At 56.9% G+C, this 21,002-nt stretch overlaps 2 protein-coding genes across 7 annotated transcripts in view; one reads left to right on the top strand and one right to left on the bottom strand.

Annotated features, from left to right (window-relative positions):
• The first annotated feature begins 791 nt into the window (after positions 1-791).
• MPND (MPN domain containing) lies at positions 792-19,020 on the top strand. 4 transcript variants are annotated; one of them, XM_059719760.1, is made up of 13 exons: positions 792-850; positions 1,051-1,265; positions 1,513-1,734; positions 2,335-2,533; positions 2,689-2,773; positions 2,969-3,065; positions 3,219-3,291; positions 3,421-3,497; positions 3,909-4,077; positions 4,294-4,364; positions 4,812-4,901; positions 5,152-5,244; positions 18,871-19,020. In XM_059719760.1, exons 1-13 carry the CDS (start codon positions 844-846, stop codon positions 18,967-18,969), a joined length of 1,497 nt encoding a protein of 498 aa, XP_059575743.1. In that variant the 5' UTR covers positions 792-843; the 3' UTR covers positions 18,970-19,020. The 4 variants fall into 4 exon arrangements, with proteins under 4 accessions (XP_059575743.1, XP_059575742.1, XP_059575745.1 ...); XM_059719759.1 differs by having other exon boundaries at positions 1,504-1,734; XM_059719762.1 differs by lacking the exon at positions 18,871-19,020 and adding an exon at positions 6,369-6,828 and having other exon boundaries at positions 1,504-1,734.
• The window catches only part of SH3GL1 (SH3 domain containing GRB2 like 1, endophilin A2), a 37,827-nt gene continuing 23,527 nt past the window's right edge, over positions 6,703-21,002 (bottom strand). The window contains exons 4-10 of one of the 3 annotated variants that reach the window (XM_006278670.4): positions 20,612-20,755; positions 17,711-17,844; positions 16,497-16,655; positions 15,864-15,967; positions 12,548-12,672; positions 12,022-12,078; positions 6,703-9,573 (exon numbers count right to left, since the gene is read on the bottom strand). In XM_006278670.4, the coding sequence (XP_006278732.1) occupies positions 9,377-9,573; positions 12,022-12,078; positions 12,548-12,672; positions 15,864-15,967; positions 16,497-16,655; positions 17,711-17,844; positions 20,612-20,755 (920 nt within the window). In that variant the 3' untranslated portion in view covers positions 6,703-9,376. The remainder of the gene's footprint in view (positions 9,574-12,021; positions 12,079-12,547; positions 12,673-15,863; positions 15,968-16,496; positions 16,656-17,710; positions 17,845-20,611; positions 20,756-21,002) is intronic. The other 2 variants (XM_006278671.4, XM_006278672.4) reach the window with 2 other exon arrangements.

Genomic DNA, 21,002 nt, shown 5'->3' with positions numbered 1-21,002 from the left:
GCCTCTTGCCCTCGTCCCATGGACCCGCTCCAGCGCCCGGCCTGGTGCACGGCTGAACGCCACACGTGTGCGATCTGAACCAAACTCTGGCAAGGGGCAGTGGCGGCGGGGCCCGCTCTGTGCCCGTGGGGCCGGGGCCCTGTCCTGCTCCTGCTCCTGCCGGATGGAGCCCTGCGGAAGCCAGGAAACCCCCCAGGACACCCCGCACGGGCGGCTCCCGCCAGGAACGAGGAACTTGGCAGGGCCGCGAGCCGGAGCCGCGCCAAGGGCAGAGCGCAGGCCTCGCCTCCCGGCCCCGGCGGGGGGGCACCTTGGCCCTGGCTGCCTATGGGCTCAGGGGCATTTTGGCATCGGGCCCCGTTTCCGCATTCAAACACCCTCCGCTCCCTTCGCGTCGGGCTGCACGCAGCCCCCCCCCGCCAGCCGCCTGCCCGCGGGGGGAAGGCCTCGAGGGCCGTGCCCGGTGCCCCTCGTGGGACCGATCTGGCGCATGGAGAACGAGGACGCCGCCTCACCCCAAGTGGGGTGACCCTGGGGACCCCGCTGCTCCAGGACAAGAGCAACGGCGGGTGCGCAGCACCCAGGCGCGCACAGCGCGGGGCCCAATCCTGCCTGCAGGGCACTGCCCAGGGCACCGGGGGGGGTGCTCCGCGGAGCCGGATCGGGGCCGGGGTGGAGCTCCCACCTGCCCCCCATCACCAAGCACGCGCGGTGGGGAAACTGAGGCACGGGGAGGGTGGGGGTGGGACACGGCCGGGGCGGGGCGGGGCCAAGGCGGCCGCCCCGTCACGTGCCGGCCGCGGGAGCCCTGCGCCGGGGGAGGAGCGAGGGGCCGGCGCGGCCATGGCAGGTACCGGGGCTGCCCCGGCCGGGCTCGAACCCGTGGCCGCCCGGGCGGGGCTGGGGCTGGGGCTGGGGCTGGGGCGGCGTGCTGCGGGCCGCCGCTAGGGGGCGCCACTGGGCCGCGCGGGGCGGGGGGGGCGGCAGCGGGCGCGGGGGGGGGCGCGGGGCGTCCAGGTGGGCGCTAAGGCATGTGGTGCCCATGGGCAGCCCTGGACGCGGCGTCGCCCGGCGGGGACGAGTGCCTGGAGGAGGACGAGGAGGAGCTGGAGGCCGGGCTGGACGACGCGGAGCAGGACGGGGCGGGCAAGGCGGCGGGCAGCGGGCGCGGGTGCCTCCTGACGCGCCGCGGCATCACCCTGCGCGTGCTGCTCAAGGACGGCCTCATCGAGCCGGGCGAGGGGCTGCTTTCCATCTACTACCTGGTGAGGGCTCCCCGCCAGCGGGCAGGGTCCGTGCCAGCCGTGCCCCCAGCTCTGCCCCTCCATCCGGCCTCTAGGCTGGAGGCTCGGCACTGATTGGCACCAGTGCGGGACCCCCATGTGCCAGGGTGGCGGGGTCTCGCTGCCTCCGTGCCCTCATCCCCGGCAGTGGTGGTGGTGGGGGGTGTCTCTGCCACTGTCTCTCCGCGGAGCCGCTTCCCTCTCCCCTGCCTGCCGCCAGGGGAAGAAGTTCCTGGGGGACCTGCTGCCGGACGGGAAGATCACGTGGCAGGAGACGGGGCAGGTGTTCAACTCGCCCAGCGCCTGGGCCACCTACTGCAAGAAGCTGGTGAACCCGGCCAAGAAGTCGGGCTGCGGCTGGGCCTCCGTCAAGTACAAGGGGCAGAAGCTGGACCAGTACAAGGCCGCCTGGCTCAAGAAGCACCAGCCCAACGCGCCCGCGGCTGAGGAGGTGAGTGGGGCAGGCCACGGCCCGGGTGCTGCAACCGGATCGGGGCTTGTGCCTGTTTGCCCATGCCCAGCACTGGCTGCATCTTCGCCTGGGTCCTGGGGTGGTAGCCACCAGGACCTGCAGCATGGCAGGTTCCTGCCCCACGGGGCTCCCACTTGGGTTTGGGGTTGAGGTTCATGGATCTCTGGGCTCTGCCCTGCTCGGAGCCCTGCGCCGCCCATCGAGACCCCGTCCCTTGCCCACGGCCCCCAGGCAGCAGGAGCTCGGCCCACCCAGCTGCTGTCCTGCCATCCCTGGAGCCGGAGCCTGGACTCCTCTTGCCTAGCAGTTTCAGGCCTGGGGCTCCCTTCCCAGCTGGCCCTGTTCTGTCCCCAGCAACACTTTGGCAGGTGCCTGGGTTTTGAGAGGCCAGCCCTGTATTCACCTGTGACTCAGTTTCCCTGCATGGCCCTGAGATCCAGCTCCTGGTACAGGGTTTCACTTGTGCCATGCCGTGACCTGGTCTGCAGAGGGTGCTGGTGGGTTGGTGCCCCTGCACCCCCTGGGCAGAGGCCTGGCATCAGGCTGGTCCCTGCTTCTCTTTCCCTCCCTGCCCTGCAGAGCCTGGTGAGCGAAGGGGAGGAGGAGGAGCTGGCCGAGGAGGAGGAGGAGGACACCAGGGAAGGGAAGGCCGCCCTGGCAGAGCCGGCACTGGGCAAGAGGCTGGAGGAGAAGAGCAAGAAGCAGCCGAGCAAGGGCCTGGTGGAGCAGCAGAGTGTGGGCAGTGTGGGGTTAAGTGCCCGCAGCGCCCTGCTGCCCGGTACGTGGGGCTAGTGGAGGGTGGGCAGCTCTGAGGCCTGCAGGGTTGGAGCAGATACCGGTGCCCTGGAGCAGAGGCTGATGTCCCCCCTCCTGGCCCAGCTGTGGGGACCCTGGCACTGCAGGGAGTAAGCACCAACCTCTTTGTCCTTCCAGAGAACGGGCCGCAGGGGAAGAGGCTGGAGGCCAAAACCCGCACTCCCGTCCGCTACTGTACACTGGGCACCCGGGACTCGGCTAGGTACAGCCCTCTGCCCCTGGGAGCAGAGCAGCCTCCTGGCTGAGTCCTGCCTCTGCCTCCCTGCTCCAGTGCCCCTGGCACAGGAGGTGCTGCCCACCACGCCTGGCCCTCCTGTGCTGGCACCCCTGGAGCCTGATCCCAGGGACGGGGTTGATGTTTTGGGGCAGTGGCCAATGGGTCCGTGCTGCGTTCCAGGAACCCCCACACGCTGGTGGAGGTGACGTCCTTCACGGCCATCAACAAGTTCCAGCCATTCAACGTGGCCATCTCCAGCAACGTGCTGCTGCTGCTGGTAGGTGCCAGGGACTGTCCCCAGGCCCAGCTGTCTTGGGGAGACATGTCAGACGGGGATAACTCCGCTGGGAGGGCAGGGCAGGGTCAGCCTGGTTTGGATGGGAGGAGGAGAGGGGTGCTTTGGTTTGATGCTGTCCTGCTTCTGTCCTAGGACTTCCACAGCCACCTGACACGGAGCGAGGTGGTCGGCTACCTGGGCGGCCGGTGGGACACCAATACCCAGCGTAGGTACCAGCTGGGCCGGGGGCACCTCATGGCGCTTGGCAGCTCCAGCCTTGTGGTGGCTGGGGGCTGCTGCCCCCTGGCTCTGCCCTGGAAGCCTAGCGGAGCTGAGCTGCTGCGTCTCCTTGCAGTGCTGACAGTGTTGCGCGCCTTCCCATGCCGGACGCGCCTCGGGGACACCGACTCGGCAGCAGCCGTGGAGGAGGAGGTAACCGCGGGGTGTGGGGGCTGCGCTGTCCTGTGCCCTCTGCAGCTTGGGGACGCCGTGGCCTTGGGTCTGGACTCCAACCCCAGCACGGTGCCACATTGACCACAGCGCTGCCAGCAGCTCCAGCACAGCTGAGATGCTAGACCAGGACTCCACAGCTGTCCCCAAGCTGGGCAGAGGCAGGGAGCAGGGGAGGAGTATGTGCCCTGTGGTAGCAGTATCATTCCTGAGCCTGGGCTCAGCGGGAGCAGCTTGCTGCTGCTGGCAGAGGCCGTGGCCATCTCACAAGCCCAGCATTGCCAGCGCTGGGGGGTCGGCGCCGCCCAGCCAGGTCCTGGTCCTGAGCAGCTGAGCCGAGAGGACCTGGGGCCCCTGTAACAACCTCTCCCTCTTCTCCGTGCCTGCCCTCAGATCTGCCAGAACCTCTTCCTGCGCGGGCTCTCGCTGGTGGGCTGGTACCACAGCCACCCCTTCAGCCATGCCCTGCCCTCGCTGCAGGACATCGATGCCCAGATGGACTACCAACTCAAGCTGCAGGGCAGCAACAACAGCTTCCAGCCCTGTCTGGCGCTTATCTGCAGTAAGGGCTGGGCACAGATAGGGCTGGGGCCAGGCCAGGATCCCGTCTGGGACTCAGAGACCCGCTGGGGCTTGGGCAAGGGGCAGGGCATGAACCCCTCACCCCTGGAAACCAGCCTGTGGGCCAGGGCTCCTGAGCAGGGAGCTGGGGTTCGTGCCCCAAACGCCGGCTGGTTAGACCCTTCCCCTCCCTTGCATCCTTCTGCTCTCCCTGCAGGCCCCTACTATCATGGCAACCCGGGTGCGGAGTCGAAGATCTCACCTTTCTGGGTTATGCCGCCTCCTGAGGTAAGTGCCCAGAGCCCACAGGCACGAAGGCTGAACTGGCCCTGGGGTCCTCCTGTTGGCTCTAGGACCCACCATAGCCCAGGCTGGTGCCCCTGGGGGAGTCAGGGCAGCCTCCTCCAGCCCCGAGGGCCAAGGCATTGCCATGAACTGGCTCCCATGGAGCAGAGCACAGGTGGAGGCTGTGGTGGGGCTGGTAGACCCTGTGCTGGGGGGAGCCGTCTGTTCCCTCCTCACCCTGGGATAAGGAGCCCAGCCACTGCAGGGACACAGCCACGCAAAGGCTTTTTGCTGATGCTTGGATGCAATCGACCCAGTGCGATCACCCCACGGTGCCCCTGACCCTTAGCCATGGCGTCACACCGAAACCGGAGTGTCGGCCCAGCTCCCAGCTTTACACTGACACCCCAGATGGGAACCGCTCGCTTCCTCCTCTCTCCCATTGTTTAGCAACGGCCCAATGACTACGGCATCCCCATGGAGGTGGAGGTCACCTACGTGCAGGATGGGTTCCTGACCAATGACGTCCTACAGGAGATGGTGAGTCCCGTGCTACCTGGGGAGGGACAGGTTGGTGGAGGAACAGCTCTTGTGCCCCCAGCCAAGGGACCAGCAAGACTGGGGAGTCCTGAGGCTGACCTGGGATTAAGACAGTGCCTCTGCCCCATCCTCCCAGCTCCTCTGGCCTATGCCCCTGCATACTCCAGGAGCCAGGGTGTAGGGGTTTCTAGCTTGGGCTCGGTGGGAGAATGATGGCTCAGGGACAAGCATCTCCCCTTGGCTGCTGCAGATGCTGCTGGTGGAGTTCTACAAAGGGGCCCCCGACCTGGTGAAGTTCCAGGACCTGTGGAGCCAGGACCAGACCTATCTGGACAAACTAAAGGTAAGAGCGTGGGCTGCTGCACAGGGGCTGCAGCCTGCCAGAGATGAGGCTCAGATGAGTCTCCTCCACCTGGTTTCATAGATCTGCTGCAAGCTAGGATAGGCACGGCCATGGTAAAGCATCAGCATCTCTTAGGCTAGGAGGACCTGGGTTTCTTTAACATAGCCAGGCCCTCTGCATGGTCTGAAGTAGCCCATGCAATGTGTAGGTAGCACATGGGAAAGTTGGGCTGGAAGGGACCTCAGGAGGTCACATCTAGTCCTATCCCCTGCTCAAGGTATGATCATCCCTGAGCAAACCGTGGCGGCCATTGGTTTATGCTGGGCCCTAGGTATAGACCTTCCTCCAGTCCACACCCACACATCCCTGAAGGTTAGCACCCAAGGACTGATAGTGAGGTGGGGATCTGGTGCCTGCAGTTCTACTTTTATTGCTGCCAGCCTTGGATAAACCCCCCCAGGGCTGGGGCTGGGAGCTCAGCAAAGGCGTTTCTGCCACAGGGCTCCCTCACCTCCCGGACCCCCAAGGACCAGGGCTTTGCCCATGTCCTGGAGCAGATCTACAGCCTCCTCCAGCACAGCGGCTGAGCCAGGCAGGAGCTGATGGCAGACTGACACCCAGGTGCCTTCACTGTATGTGGAACCTGGCCTGGTGGCCCTGAGCAAGCAGCACAGCAGCCCTTGCATGGGGGATGTAGCTCATCAGAGCCTGAGTGACTCATTAGGAAGCCTGTTAGTAGAAAGCCCGGGTCCAGGCCCTGCTGGTGACTGAGGGTGTGGAGGGGAGAGACCCTCACTAAAGCCCTGGCTGCTTTCCCCAAAGGGGCCGGTGCCTGCCCAACGCATGCAGCCCAGTGCCAGGGTGATTGTGGGCAGCTGCTCCGGTGCCTTGGCAGTGCTGGTAGTGTAGCAGGGCAGGTCACGGAGGAGCCTCTCTCTGGCTGTAAGTTACTGTGGACGTGGTAGTTGATTAAAGAGAAGCAATCCAGTGCCCTGGTGTGATGGCTGTTCTGTGGGCAGGGCCAAAGGGCACGTGGCTGGAGTCAGCCCCTACTCCATCTGCAGCCAGAGCCCATGGCCTCTCAGCCAAGCAAACAAATTGCTCCATCCTTGCACATGTCCCAGGAGTGAAGCCTGCCCCACCAGTGACTGGCTAGAGCCTCCCTGCAGACACTTCCTTGGTGCTGGTGTCTGCAGCCTCCATCACCGAAGGATGCATCTGCTGGAAGATGACGCCGTCAATGCTAAGGATGCTTGGCCACCTTCCCTGCTCTCAGTTGCAGGGTCTGCCTTGCTCCTGCAAGGCCTTAAGCCTCAGCCCCCGCCGACTGCTACAGCTGAGTGATGAGAAGGCACCTCTGCACCCTCCCCACTGCCTTCCCTGCTAAGCAGGTGACTGCCCCCTCCCCATGGCCTGGCTTCAAGGCCCCTCCCTGCTGCTCAAGAAGAGGGCAAATGCTTTAGAAAGAAGAAAGCCCCATTTAATACTTTTATTGAGTGATTACAAGTCCAGAGTTGTGACCTTTCCCCTTAAAACAAGGAAATGCCATTACAAAAAGAGACCTAATAAATTGTCCTGACTAAACACAGACTCATTCAACCCAAGCGAGCCTACGCCAGAGCTCAGAGATGCACCGGGGCCAGGCCACTGGGTTGGGAGAGGGAGGAGCTGAGGAGTCCCGACCTCCGCATGGGTGTCAGTGTGCACGACAGCTCTGCTGCGAGAAACGGGCAGGACAGAGTTCCCTCCCTCCAACCATGTAGAGGGGGCCAGGTCCTGTCCCCACTGCCTCCCTGAGAGCAGGATCAGGCCCCAGGAGCATGAAGGGCTGTAGGGGCAGGGATCCTGTGACTGGAAGCATGAGCCTGCTCTGGCCACAGCCCCAGCTGCGAGTCGTGGCGGTGACAGCGATCGATGGGAGGAATAAACATAGACATGCACGGTTAAAAATGTTAAAAAGGTTCTTGGTGTATACGTAACAGGAGACTGAGCAGATAGGGGTAGGAAGCACCCAAGCACGAGGCACGAGCGCAAATACAGGCTGGTGCCCCGGCCTGGCAGGGAGGACTGCCACGAAAATAAATACACAGGTGCTGAAGCAAGGCCTGGGTGGTGGTGAGCTGGAGCAGCTGCCAGGACAGCCCAGGTGGTGCCCATCCTGTGCCAGGCATGGTGGACAGGAGGGGAAGCCCAGCCTGGGCACAGCATGGCTCTCGAGATCACTGCACCACCCCAGCTGTGTCAGTGGCAGGGAGAGCTACCTACACCCCAGAAGGAAGGAGAGATACCCCTTGCTTTGGCTCCCTTCCAGCAAATGGGCTCAAGGAAAGCAAGGGCTGTGTTCTGCAGGATGGGATTTAGGACTCAGCTCCACCCATTCAGGCAAGTCCAGTCCCTCCCTGCGAGGGGAGAGTGCAGTCAATGCCAGAGCAGCTGAACTTCCACCTCTGCTGGTGAGATAGGATCCCCTGTCCACAGCCTCTCCTGGCTTCCAGGCACTTGGGAGAAGCAGGTCAGCTGTAGGAGCTATGGGTGACCCTCAGGGGTTGAATTTATCCTATTGCCAGCAACAGGATGGGTGCCCAGAGAGGAGCACCTTAGATAGGGAAGGGCAGGAGGCTGCCCCCAGCTCCGATCCCTGGTGGAACCACCTCATTCTGTCCATGGTCAGTTCTTGGGGCCAGGAGCACTGGCTTCTGCCACCATGACCCTGCTCAGCAACCCGGCTCTCACCGTGTTGGACTAGAGCTGGTGGCACCAGGCAGGGAAGCAAAAGGGACAAGGACCAGTACTAAACACGTGACACAAGAGGAGAGAGGTCCTTGTCCCACACAATCTTCGCACACAAGATATGAAGCAACAGGACCAGAGTTAAGAGCCCTATGAACCCAGCAGGGTAGGTGGCTTCTTGCATCGCACCATGGGGCTCTCTGAAAGACAAGGAGTTCCTGATGCTCAAAAGAGCTGGGAAAGGCACATAAGGATCAGACTGGAGACCGCCAAACAGCTCCAAGGAGCCCAGGGCAAGCTCTGGCTGGGCTGCGTGGAGATTTCCAGAGCTTTGTAAGTGGTGAAGGAGAACATTTGAACGTGAAGTGACAGGAAGCGAGAGGACGGCATCCTGGACAGGTCAGTGGCACATGGTCTAAACAGCTACTTCAGCACAACCTGCTTGTCTGTTGTCGATGGCCCCTTAGCTACGGTTGGCCTCAGCTACATGGGGATGATCCCATGCCAAAGACGATGCCAGAGCTGGTGGTAGAGACCTTCCCAGAGGAACCAATTCAACTCTACCCACCTGAAAGAGCCACAGAGTCTCGGGGCATAAGCAGAAAGCAGCCCAGGAAGAGATTATGGTCAGATGCTGGCCACAGAGGAGCAGGGCATGGAGGGGGAGCACAGAGCCCTGGCACAAAGAACATGCAAAGGGGAAGTAACCTCGGAGTGGCTTAGTGTTTTCATGCTGCTTCATAGCATCTCTCTGATCCCTCCTTCTGTGGGGCTCTTTCCTTGTCCGGGAAGGGGGCAGGTGGGCAAGACAGACCGATGGGGGCAGCAGAAGATGATAGGAAGCCATTCCTCTGCCCAGCATCATGAAGGAAGTGCGTCCCACGGTGCTGGGACAGACGTGAACCTTGGGCACAGAAGCAGTGCCTGACCTCTGCCCCCTCCCCAGGAACTCATTTGCTGGTAGTGTTCAACAGGAGCCTACTTTGCCAGTCTCCTTCACAGTGCGGGGCTGGTGGCCAAACCCTCTCCCATGGCAGACCGGAGGTGCCAACACCCTGCTGGTCCCCCGCCCTGCGCCAACACAGTCTGCATCCTTCCACATTCATCTGTGGGCAGAGTGCAGGCCCCTCTCTCCCCTGCAGACAGGAGTGACAAGGACAAACCTGGCAGGGCTTAAAGTACTGAGCTGAAGCACCAGAGGAGCAGTTCAGAGGGGGCCACCCAGCCCTCGTGGCTTGTTCCCTGCTCATCACCTGACACCGAGTTGGCTCTACCGCGCTCTCATGCCCCCGCCCCTGGAAGAGACTAGTGTCGAGATGCAGAATGGAGCGCAGGAGCCCGGCGCCCCTCTCTCCCTGGCGGTGCATGACGTGGGGGGCGGGAGGGAAGGGGGGAGGCAGTTTCACTGAGGTAGCGGAACCAGCACTTCCACGTAGTTGAGCGGGAAGAACCCGGATTGCCCGTTGATCATGCCCTCGTACCAGTTTTCGTCGATCTGGTTGGTCAGCGTGATGATGTCGCCCTCCTTGAAGCCTAGCTCGCCATCGTTTTCGGGTTCAAAGTCATAGAGCGCCTTGCAACAGGGCTGGTCCAGGTGAGCTGGGGAGAGACAGAGCAGAGTGAGGCTAGCCCCTGGATCATGGCAGCTCATGTGGGCCCAGCCACTTCGAACAGCCTTTCCCAGGGCCCCCGGTCACCACCGCTCTCCTTGCAAGCCTCATCCACTGGGCAGAGGGTGGGAGCTCTGACTGGTGGTTCATGGCAGAGGTGAGATCCCAGGGCAATGCCAACCTAGGAGGTCCATCCCCTGCCAGGCAGAATCGTCTCTTCCTGTACAGCTCTGGTTTTAAGAGCCTGGCTGAGTGCACTGCCCCAGGTTTGCCTTCTTAACCCATTACAACAACTCCCTGGTGAGTGTTCAAGCCAGTCTGCAGCCTAGGGACCCCTGCCCCCCACCCGCAGCTTGCTGGCTTCCCCGCCGTCCTGCTCCAGGCATTTGTTTTATGGCTTTCCTCAAAACTCAGCCCCCTCCACCCCCCGATCCAGTCCTGTTGGTTGCTCTCTGAACTCCATCCAGTTAATTAAAAAAAGGTAGCTAGACTCCAGCCAAGGGAAAGTTAGCTGCAGGCAGGAAAATGCAATAAAAACAAGGCTGTTTCCCTTAAATCAGAAAGGAAAGGAAGTTTTTTACTCTTGCTCAGAGGGGAAAAATTTAAATTTTCCAGTAGGGGGGTGCAACCTGGGTTAGACCTTCTACCAAACGGCCAGGGAGGATGCATGGAGCACAGGGGCAGAACCCAGAGGAATGCGTTACCTCCTTGAACACCAGCCCGGGGGGGGGGGGCGGGGGGGGAGGAAGGGGCAGCCTCTTAACCTGGCCTGAGGGCTGTGCAATGCTGCAGCAGCTCTTATCAGAGGACTTCAGACTGTTTTTACAGTCATCAGAAGCAGGCTTGGCAATAAGCCAGATCAGTAATAGATGGGGACGTTAAGGCACAAGGTCACAAAGCTTCCTATGGTAAAAGGAAACCCAGGGGGCCTGGGGCATTTCACAATGGGTTTAAGTCAGTGTGGTGGCCACAGGATGGGATCCAGGTCTTCAGAGCACTTGCCTCTTTACCTGCACCCTAGCCTTTTACTCCAGATGCTTTCCAGGACTGGCCTGGATGTAACCTTAAGCAACTATTCAGGGATCTGCCTGCAAGGTCCATTAACTGTCCAAGGCTGCCTGTTGCATGAGCCCAAGCAACCCAGCCTGTGGAATCGGAGGGGAACAACTGCAGCCCTAGGCTGGTTTCCAGGCTCTGTGGCTGCGGCTCCACCCAGCATTGCTCCGGAGCTGGTCAGGCTGATGGAGGCTTGAGATGCTTTTCTAAAGGGCTGGGGGACAGAGTTTCTGATGAAGCTTCCAGTAGAAAGAAGTAACCCAAGGTTGGGGAAGGATGTGGGAAATCTTACAAGCAGCAGCAGCAGGAGGTCCACCTTTCACAAGATTTTCCAAATGAACCCTGCCCAGCTCCAAAGTTTCCCCACCAGCAAGTGAGCTGCTGGCCTGGGGAACCAGCCTCCAAGCCAAGCCCAACACCTGAGAACACGCAGCAGGACGCATAGCACAACCCCGTGCCAAGAGTCTCCCTGACCTGGGCTCCGCAATGACATTCCCTCCCACAAACTTCCTCCCTGGAGCTCTATTTTGACATAATCTAGCCCACAACTCCCAAAACCAAATGCAGGCCAACCCCATCTCCCCACCTGCCCGATCCATGTGCCCATGTTCAAGAACCACTCCAGCATTTCCAAGCAGACCCCTCTCCTGCCCGAGCCAAGCATAAGACCCTGCTCTCTTTGCCCCATTCTCGCTCCTGCCCCATACAGCCACGTCCTGCTTGGCCACAAGCTCTTCCCTCTCCTCCCAACTGAACAGGAGAGCAGTTGCAGAACCCCCTTGAACAGATCCACTGATCTGCAGTGTCCTACCCCAAACTCACCACAGCTCCTCAAGAGCGAACCACTCCAGCTCTCCACTGCCCTCCTCTGTTCAGAGATTAGGCTACAAACCCTGCACAGTATGTCCAAGCATTATTGGCTCTGTCACCAGCTCCAGGCTGCGCTGCTGTGACTGTGAAAGCCCAGAGGTGCAAAAGGAAAAGAAGGGGTGGAAACTGGATGTGCCATTTGCAACAGTAACAGGTTGTCACCAAAGGAGCTTCTCATTTCCTTTGGGGTCAGAAACTTGCACGGGCAAGGCAGGATATCCACGTGTGTAGGTTACATTATCCAAATGCCTTCACCACATGTATCTGAGGCAGGAAACTCTCAGCATTTGGCTTATAAATCTACTCATGCATGGGTCCAAACCTTCCCTACAGTTACAGCCAAGCTGTCCATGTCAGGTGCTAGAGGGACAAGAATCAGCTGATTTTTATTGCTGAACAAAGCACAGAAAACTGTTTGGCTGACAAAGTGTTAGTGACTCCAAACGGCAGCTAGCGTGAGGAAGAGGGAGCAGAGTGAGAGCCACGCAGCATGCGGTGGGGGGGAACTCACAAATATTCCTGCTTGGGGTCCGGGATGGCTTGTCGGATCGGAAAGAGGAGGAAGCTGCTTCCAAATAAAAAGAAAGAGACATGCTTAAAAACAACATTGCAAGGAAATCCCTTGGTCACCCCCAGGGGAGCGACCAGTTAGAAGTGTGGGGTTGGGGAGGGAGGGGATCCTACATGCTGGGTTAGGCAGCCAGGTATCTGGTTCGGCAGAGGGGCTGAAATGCAACATGCAGGGGATGGAGGGAAGGAAAAAGCGCGTCCCCCCCATTCCTATCTGCCACTCTGAGACAACTACCAGCCTGCCACAGGGCACTGCCCGAGCCTGGGCACTGCCTGCTGGACCCAAGTGCTGTGATGGCAGAAGGCCCCAGCTTCAAAGCATCCCTGCTACCTTCTGGGATGTCTGAGGCACATGCAGCAGAGGAACCCTTTCATCTGCCAGGTACAGCAAATCCCCTCCATCCCTTTGAGGGCTGCTGCTTGCCAGACCAGTGGCCACAAGGGCAGCACACACCAGACCTCGTTACCTGAAACTTTGGGGGCAGGATTGCAAGCAAAGCCCCCGTTGGACTGGTCGGTGTCTCCGAAGTCATACGTCTCTCTGGGCTTAGGTTTATACTCCCGCTTGGGGCGTGATGAGGCCTCTCTCATTCTGGAGAAGCAACGGAAACGTTAAGTCATGCAGTGTCTGTGCACAATGCACAACTCCAGGAGGAACAGCAAATCACCTGCACCCCCCGTGGGAGCCTTTTCATTGGCCAGTGGGAAGCAAATCCAACCTGTGTGGCAGTAAGGGGCCTGGATCTTGGCTCCGACTTGGAAGGAACCTGTTCAAACCCACTTGTAATGTAGGTCATTGGGAAGTGGGACCTCGCCAGCTGAGTATGGCCAAGGCCATGGTGGAAACCACCTCTCCCTCGCATCATACGTCACTCCCATGATTTCAGCCGAAAGAACCAAAATATCCTCTATGGCACGTGGGCCAGTGCAGAGCTAAGTCTCCACCATCCTCGCTTCAGATCCAGATGTGTCTCTGCCCCGTGTTGATCCCACGTGGTTAGACACCACGGATTATACCCCCTGCATCTCCCTCCTTCTGGGGCTGCATCAGGCTGTGCTGCCAACAGGTCAAAGGATGTGAGAAGGACAATTGGAAATGGAGGAGCAAGTGCACGGGGAGGCACCTTGATTTGGATAGAGCCAGACCCCAAGCACCTGGCTGTCCTCTCCAGCCAATTCAGCACTTCCGTTGGGACCCGTTTTAGCTAGAGGACAAAATCACAGCCATTCTGCAGTGGGGAAGAGAGCCAGGATGGCTAAAAGGCCATGCCTTACCCATCTCTGGGGCTGACCCACATGTGTCCTGGACATGCCCTGTGAGAAAACACAGTCCCGTCCCATAGATGGAGTTACAGAGCTCCCTATCCACATCGGAGCAAGTATCCAGAGGGTCCACGAGAGGCTGGGTTGGACACACACATTACTATTATTTGTGAATCCGCTGGACAAGGCTTCTGCCTACTGTCAAAGGAGAGGTGCGACGTGACCAGCTGGGCTCATGCCCCCACAGCCGTTTACACAGCTCTCCCTATCTGCCCTGCTTCTACATCTGTCTCGATGGGCAGGCCAGTCTGGCAGGAGCTTTGGTTGCATGGCCCAGGCAAAATCAGACAAGGCCACTCTGGATCTATTTTCATCACCTTACCCCCGCTCCCCTCCAAGCAGAGGTCCGCTTCTGCCCCACAGAAACCCTCCTAGGTCCCCACGGGCAGCGAGCCTGCATGCCCTGTACTCGTGCGCTCTGCAGTCCCACTGACTCTCTGGCCGGCAGGGGCCGCTGCTGCAGCAGCTTGCGTTCTCTGATTTCCACAATCCTCCCAACTCTGGCCCAGGTTTAATTTATACCAGAGCCTGTGTTTGCTTGTCAATTCCTATCCATGACGGAGGACCGAGCACAGAGCGGTGTTAGCAAACCACCCAGAGAACAGGAAGCTCTGGTCTACTGACACCAGGAACACACATGCTGAAAAGAGGACAGGGCCAGGCATAATCTGAATGCCCCCATCTCCCCGCGATGGGGCTTGGAGAGGAGGCAGAGCAGCACGAAGAGGGAAAAAGTCAGTCATGGACATTACACAAGCCTGTCCTCCAGCAATTTCAACAGCAGCTCCACGGGGCTGGGCATCTTGGCATCAACCTCGACTTGCTCAGGCATCCCCCAGAAGGTGCCACACAGCTTTCTAGGGGGTGAATGCTGCAGGGGGCCCAGCAGGCAGCTCGACAAGGCTCTAGGGTTTTAGCTCCTATGCAGGGCACAGGAAATACTAGGCCACCTCAAAGCACTTCCTCATTTTAACAGACAGGGAAATTGAGGCATGTACTGGGATACAAATTGTCCAGCCTCACCCTGAAGGCCAGTGACAGCCTCATACCCAAGTCCCAATCTGCCCAGTGAGCAACAGGTAATCCAACTCTCAGTCATAATGCAAGAGAATTGTTAAGTTGCATCCAGGGTCTCTCCCCAAGGCAGGACAGGGCAGTTCTTTGCAGCACAGGACCTGGCCCAGTCTAAGCAATGTGAGAACTGGGACTTCTCTTCACTCACCCGAGAGCCTTCCACAGCTCAGCAGCCCACACCAGCAGTGAGCCATTTCCCCTTCCCATAGGCTTGAGCCTGCGTTTAACTCCATCCCATTTCCTTTAGAGCAGCTCCGATCCCTCTCCCCTTGGTGCTTGCCTGCCTTCTCAAACTGGGGGCAGCCCTGGCAAGTGCTGACCTGAGTGGTAGTGATCTAGCCCTTTCAGTCTCTGTGTGAGTCAGTCTCTCCAGTGGAGAAACAGCCCAGGCAGTGTTCCCAAAACATAAAGGGACAAAACTTAGCGCCACGTTTCAAAGGGGAGCAAGGATTTGGTTGGAGCACAAGGAAAATTACATGCTGCGTGGAGGGAGTGGAGGCAAACTTAGCAGGGGGTTATTAAGTGGATTGCCGTCTGCAGAGCTGCATGCCCAGTACTGATCCCAAGTAACACAGGCTCTCACTGCTAAACACACAAGGGAAGTCCTCAGCCCCAGCCAGGATTTCTCCCTGCCCAAGAACACAGTCCCTCGGACAAGGCTTCTCTTCTACTCCTCCAAGCCAGGCACTGATCTGTGTCCCATTTGTGGGAGCAAGCAATGCGTTTCATTTTTAATACTGCAAGGGACATGTGGGAGTCATGTTTACAGCAGTTTGCTAGGATACCCAAATGTAAACAGAGCAGGAGTTAGCATCTGCAGGAGTGTACAGATGCAGCGGAAAAATCCACTGCATCTGCTCCACTGTGCCCTGAGAGTGCGCTTTATCCCAACACAATGTTTTTAGTCTATTAAATGTTACCTCCCTACACCCTCCACATTTCTTCCTCCCGTCTCTTCCACTTGCTTGCCCCATCCTTAAATACATAAGCTCTGCAGGCACCCTTCCAGCTTGCCTGTTTGACCAGCAAGCAGCATAAGGGATTCCTGCCTGGTGCTTTTGGGTGCTCTTATAATAAATGGATCTAGGCATTCATGGATCAGCATGCCAGGCAACCAAGTCAAAGGGTGCTAGGACGATGCTGTGTGACCCTTTTGATACTGGAGGAAGCAAAACTTGAGACAGGATCAACTCAGAAGTGGTAACAACTTTGTCGATACACCTTCCACCTCCAAGTCACCTACAGGGATGCAGTCACTGATGATGATAAAGCTACCTGAAAAGGGGCTTGCACCAGGGAGTAACTTCCCAGGAGCCAGGCACATACTGGCACAAGGCTTCCCAGCAGGTCAGTACCGGGGCCTATAACTACTCCAGGAGGCCTCACCTGCGCTTAAGCTTGTCCGTGAGCTCGTCCAGGATCTGCACTGCCTGCCTGTGGTAGTCCAGCTGGGCTTCCACCAGGGCCGAGAGCTGGCTCACTTGCTCAATCTGCAAGAATTGCAATGTGCAGTGAGCAAGTAGGGCAGGACAAGCCTTCCACAGCACAAGGGTTTGGGTGCCAGGAAGCCCTGCGGAAAGCACTTGGCATTTATATTTGAGTCAGGCATGAGAGGCCAATCTTTGTTAAGGCATGGAGCACAGTGTCTGCAACTTGCCACCTCTGGGGAGACAGATTCATGTCTTTCTGAATGCCTGCGATTCATGTCATCCATATCCTGGCTGCTCAGAGACTCTGAGCAGCTTCAGTCCGGTGAAACTATCAGTCTCTCCTCAGAGCCAAGGGTTGGGTTGGCAGGGATGGGCTGCAGGGCATTTCCAAAGCTGCCTGGTAAAGGCCCAGCACTGGAATAACAGGAAGTGCTGCAGGATAATGGTAGGGATAGATGGGCAGGATCAGGTCTACTGAGTGCTAGAACAGCAGCCAGCCCTACCCAGAAGGGACGAAACCCCTCTGCCCCCCTCCAAACGCTGCATTCCCTGTGGAAGTCCAAGTTCCTTTGGCCCAGGGCACACTCACGTCAGTCTCTAGGAGGTTGTGCATACTCGTCTCAGCTACTTCCTTCGACTCCTCGAATTTCTCCATGGCCTGTCGCAATTCCTCATCTGGGATCTTTCCCTGACGTTTTTTCTTATAGTCAAAGTCCAGACGCCTGCCCTCCAGCTTCTTCAGGTGATGCTGAGGAAAGAACGGCAGTGATAGGTAAAAAAAACAAAAAACCCCAAGACCCACAAGCCAGAGGTGCCCAAGCATCTCCCAAACAGAAGGCCACCATGGCAACAGTCCAAAAGCAAAGAGAGCAGGTCAGGACTGAGGTTCAATGGCAGGGCTGAGTGGACAGTGGAGATCCAGTTCAGCAGAGGACTATTCCTAGGATTCTGGAGTCATCTTTACTACTCTGAAACAGTCATAAAGCAGCTGGCAAGAGGATACGTTTTTCTCCACGTTCTGGTCACAAACTGGAGGGGAACCAAACTGCTGCACGTAGCACAGGGCTGGTTTCCATAAATCAATTTGAGAAGAATGTGTGGCTGGCCTTCAGCTGGGCTGTCAGGGGCCTTTGAGAGAGAACCATTTGGGTGCAAGCCCTTGGCTTTGTGCAACTATTAAGACTGCAAGCTTCTCAGGACACAGATTGATCTGTATGGGATTTACACCATCTGAAGGTGCTCAGGGAATATACACTGTAGCTAGCTTGGGAGCTGCATCTCTTCAGCAAAGAGGGCTGCTGTGACAGGAGATCCATGTGGGAAGGAGAAGCTGTTGGGGTTTTCCAGAGGATACAGATGTGAGCAAGAGAGAAACTGGCACACCCTGCATCCCAAACCCATGAATCTCGGATGTTGGGACAATGGAGCAGGGACTGTTGCTATCTGCATAAGGCAATCCAAGGCTCTGACATCCCAGGGACCTCCGGTGCAGAGCTCCAAGTACTATCAGCTCTGGGTCACAGGAAGCCAAGAGACCATGTGGAAGGTAGCAAGGAATGCAAGTGAACCTTGAAACACTTCCAAGAAAAATCCTGCCTTGTGCCCTGGTTAAGCAGCAGCAACAGTAGCAGCAGCTGAACAGACTGGGACAATATGCTAGTGGCTGGGAGGACAAGTTGAGAAAGCAGGTACAACAACAGGTACTGTGCAAGTCCACCGGGACTCCCACAAAGACACTGGACAGGAGCACCTGCTCTAAAGAGCTCAGAGAGAGAAAGCGTGCAAGCATATCTTGGTGGTTACCTGGATCTCTTTGAGGTCTTTGTCGCACAGGTTCTGGAGGGGGTCGACAAAGTTTTGTTTGACTTCAATATCCAGCGAGTCCTTCACCTCAGCCAACCGCTTCATAGATTCACCAGCATCAAGAAGTGCATCGCCTTCAAGTGAGAGAAGGAAGGGGAGGAAGAGGGTGACAGAAGAACAAGCCAGTTAAAACAGCGCTGAAGTCTGTGGCAGCCGCATGCAGGGCCATTCTGCCGAGACACTCAGCGTGCGCCAGCCCCACGTCGTGGATCAGAACAACTGCACAGTCCTGATAGGAGCAACTGGAGGAGCATGGTGGAGAGGGGCCCGACCTAGTGGACTAAGCAGGGTTGGCGGGGGCTGAGATTTGGTGGTCCGCACTTCTATTCTGTCACAGGCCGTGGACTTGGGCCTGATCCCTTGGTGCTTCAGTTTATACATCTGAAAAGTACAGATAATAATTGCTACTGAGTTCAGAGGAAGAAAGGCATCAGGAAACAGTGCCTATATGAAATGGCTGAGTTCTCCGATGGAAGGCATTACAGAAATGAGAAAACAAATCTCCAGACAGTCTTAGTATTAGGCTTGCAGCATTTTGGATTCTTACTTTAAAAGTCATTCTCCAGATGCTGGCAGCAACCCAGGCTATTTTATTTGTTTGTATTTAGCCTGTTAAGTAGAATTTATTACCCCTTCAAACTAAAGGTCTTATAAAAGTTGTAGTCTTTAACACTACAATGCCCCATCGTTTCAGTTTTCTCTCCAGCTCTCACCACAACTGCATTGAAGCCAGACAGGCTAGCAGTGGAAGCATTCTTATTCATGCATAAGGCTTTTTTAAACTCCAAGTGGAAGCTTTATGAATTAATAAGCTATTCCTACGCTCCGTTTGCATTCTGCTGGGGTATATAAAAGTGGAATTGACCATAAAGTGAAATTACAAATCTAAGTTTGTTAACTCAGAAAGAAAAACACCTCATGAGTCAAGAGTAAGTTTTTAAAAAGTTCTTTTCAAGTTAATAACCCCAGGGATATTGCACCAAAGGGAAAATATGGCATTAAAAAAGGCACCATTATAAACCCGGCAGTGTTCCTTTAAGGAGAGAACCATGTCCGGTGTTGTCCTCAAAAAAAGTCTCCTTCTGCTTACTCTTTTACAGGCTGAACCACAGCAATGGTTCCTCCAGCCTACGAGAGATCCAGGGCTCCAAACCGGCCAGAGGAATCCCTTGCTCCTGCAAATATCTATAGCCCTTTAATTTTCCAGGGGAGGAAAGGCTCTGCTCCATGCTATAAAGCGATCAACCAGCTGCAACAGTATTGAATCCAGTCACATGGGGAAGCTGCAGTGTTTGGGTGGATTAATATTTCTGTCATCAAATGCTTTTCCCCCCCTCTCCCCCCACTACTCCACAAGTCACACATGGTTTGTTTCATGGTAATGAGGCATTACCACATGGAAAGATTTCTTGGCTGTGGCCTCTTTGCTTTCCTCTTGCTGAAAATTGCACAGCAGGACTTCCTCATCTCTCCCCCCACAACCCAGTTTCCATGACAAATCTGCTCAGTTTGAGTTAAAAGGTACTTTCTAGATCTACATTTCTACGAAGGTCCAATTAAAGAAAAATTGGATCTATGAAGCAATGCACTGGGCAGGACCTCAGGAGATCTGCGTTCTGCTCTGCCATACACTGGGGTGACTGTGGGCATCACTCTCTACCCCTCAGTGCCCTACTGGAAAAATGGAGATAGCACCTTGCCCCAGAGGCACGCTGTGAGCATACACTCGCTGTCAAATGCGAGGCATCTAAATCAAGCAGTGGTGGGGGCCACAATGAGTCACATCAGCTCTAGCAAGGATGCTGCACTCCTTCCAATCATTTGAGACAGCCTCTCCCATCCCACCCACAAGCAACACACCTGCAAACATGGCCTAACCCTACCTGGTGCCAAGAGCTTCCTGCTTGGGGAGCACAGGCACTTACACCACACAAGTTCAGACCCTGAACTAAAACTGGGGCAGATGTATATCTGATCTGAATGACAGCGAAGGGCAACTCGTATGGTCAAGGGCCTGCAGACCAAGCCCTACGAGGAGAGACTAGAGAAACTGGACCTTTTCAGCCTCCGCAAGAGAAGGTTGAGAGGCGACCTTGTAGCTGCCTATAAGTTCATCACGGGGGCACAGAAGGGAATTGGTGAGGATTTATTCACCAAGGCGCCCCCGGGGGTTACAAGAAACAATGGCCACAAGCTAGCAGAGAGCAGATTTAGACTGGACATAAGGAAGAACTTCTTCACAGTTCGAGTGGCCAAGGTCTGGAACGGGCTCCCAAGGGAGGTGGTGCTCTCCCCTACCCTGGGGGTCTTCAAGAGGAGGTTAGATGAGTATCTAGCTGGGGTCATCTAGACCCAGCACTCTTTCCTGCTTATGCAGGGGGTCGGACTTGATGATCTATTGAGGTCCCTTCCGACCCTAACATCTATGAATCTATGAATAAATCTATGACAGAATTTCATTTTCCCAAGACTGCAACAAGTCTCTAGCTCAAAAGCTTGTTTGGCACAAGAGATGGAGCCAATCTGATTTAGAAAACGTAGTTAAACCAGGTTAGAGTAGGAGAAGGACAGCCAGAGCAAGTTTAAAGGGACTAGTTAATGTAACAAGAACTCAAGTGACTGCAGTGCCTTTAAGCATTTCCACTATCTCCCCATTCCTAGTTGAACTGTAGTTTCCCCGCTAGCAGAACAACAGGTCAGCTTTGTTTTTTCCCATATCTGACCCTCTGCTCTGTCAGCGGTTGGCAAGGAGGTTTAAAGGGAACTCTACAAAGGGAGTGGAGTCCTTAGCAACTCCTGTCCGTGCCAACCAGCCACACAGATCAGCTCAGAGACACTCACCGAAGTTGGAGTCGTCGCCCAGCTCTTTGCCATATCGGATCATGCACTCCCCCAGAAGCCCCTCTGACTGCGGGTAACCGGGGTTCTTCACCTGCCCACGGATCTTCGACATGGTGTTGAGCATCGTGAGCTTGGCTCTGGAAGCTGGCGTGAAGAAACAGCCACATCTGTGTTTGCAATTAGCTTGGCCTCACCAGCACACACAGACCACTGCCAACTATTCCCCCCGACCCCCCTTAAAATTACTCCAGTAGCCAAGAAAACCAATTGTCTCAATCTCCCAAAAATAATCGCTTGCTATAAAAGTTTCCTTCTAAGATAGCAGGCAGAAAATAGCTCAACTGAGCTTGCCAGCCAAGTCCAAGAGGAGCTCCCTAGCCCTCTTGCAATC

Source organism: Alligator mississippiensis, chromosome 16 (assembly GCF_030867095.1).
Source record: "Alligator mississippiensis isolate rAllMis1 chromosome 16, rAllMis1, whole genome shotgun sequence".
Lineage (NCBI taxonomy): Eukaryota > Metazoa > Chordata > Crocodylia > Alligatoridae > Alligator > Alligator mississippiensis.
Note: the sequence above shows the minus strand (reverse complement) of the source record. Positions and strands in the feature narration are given on the sequence as shown.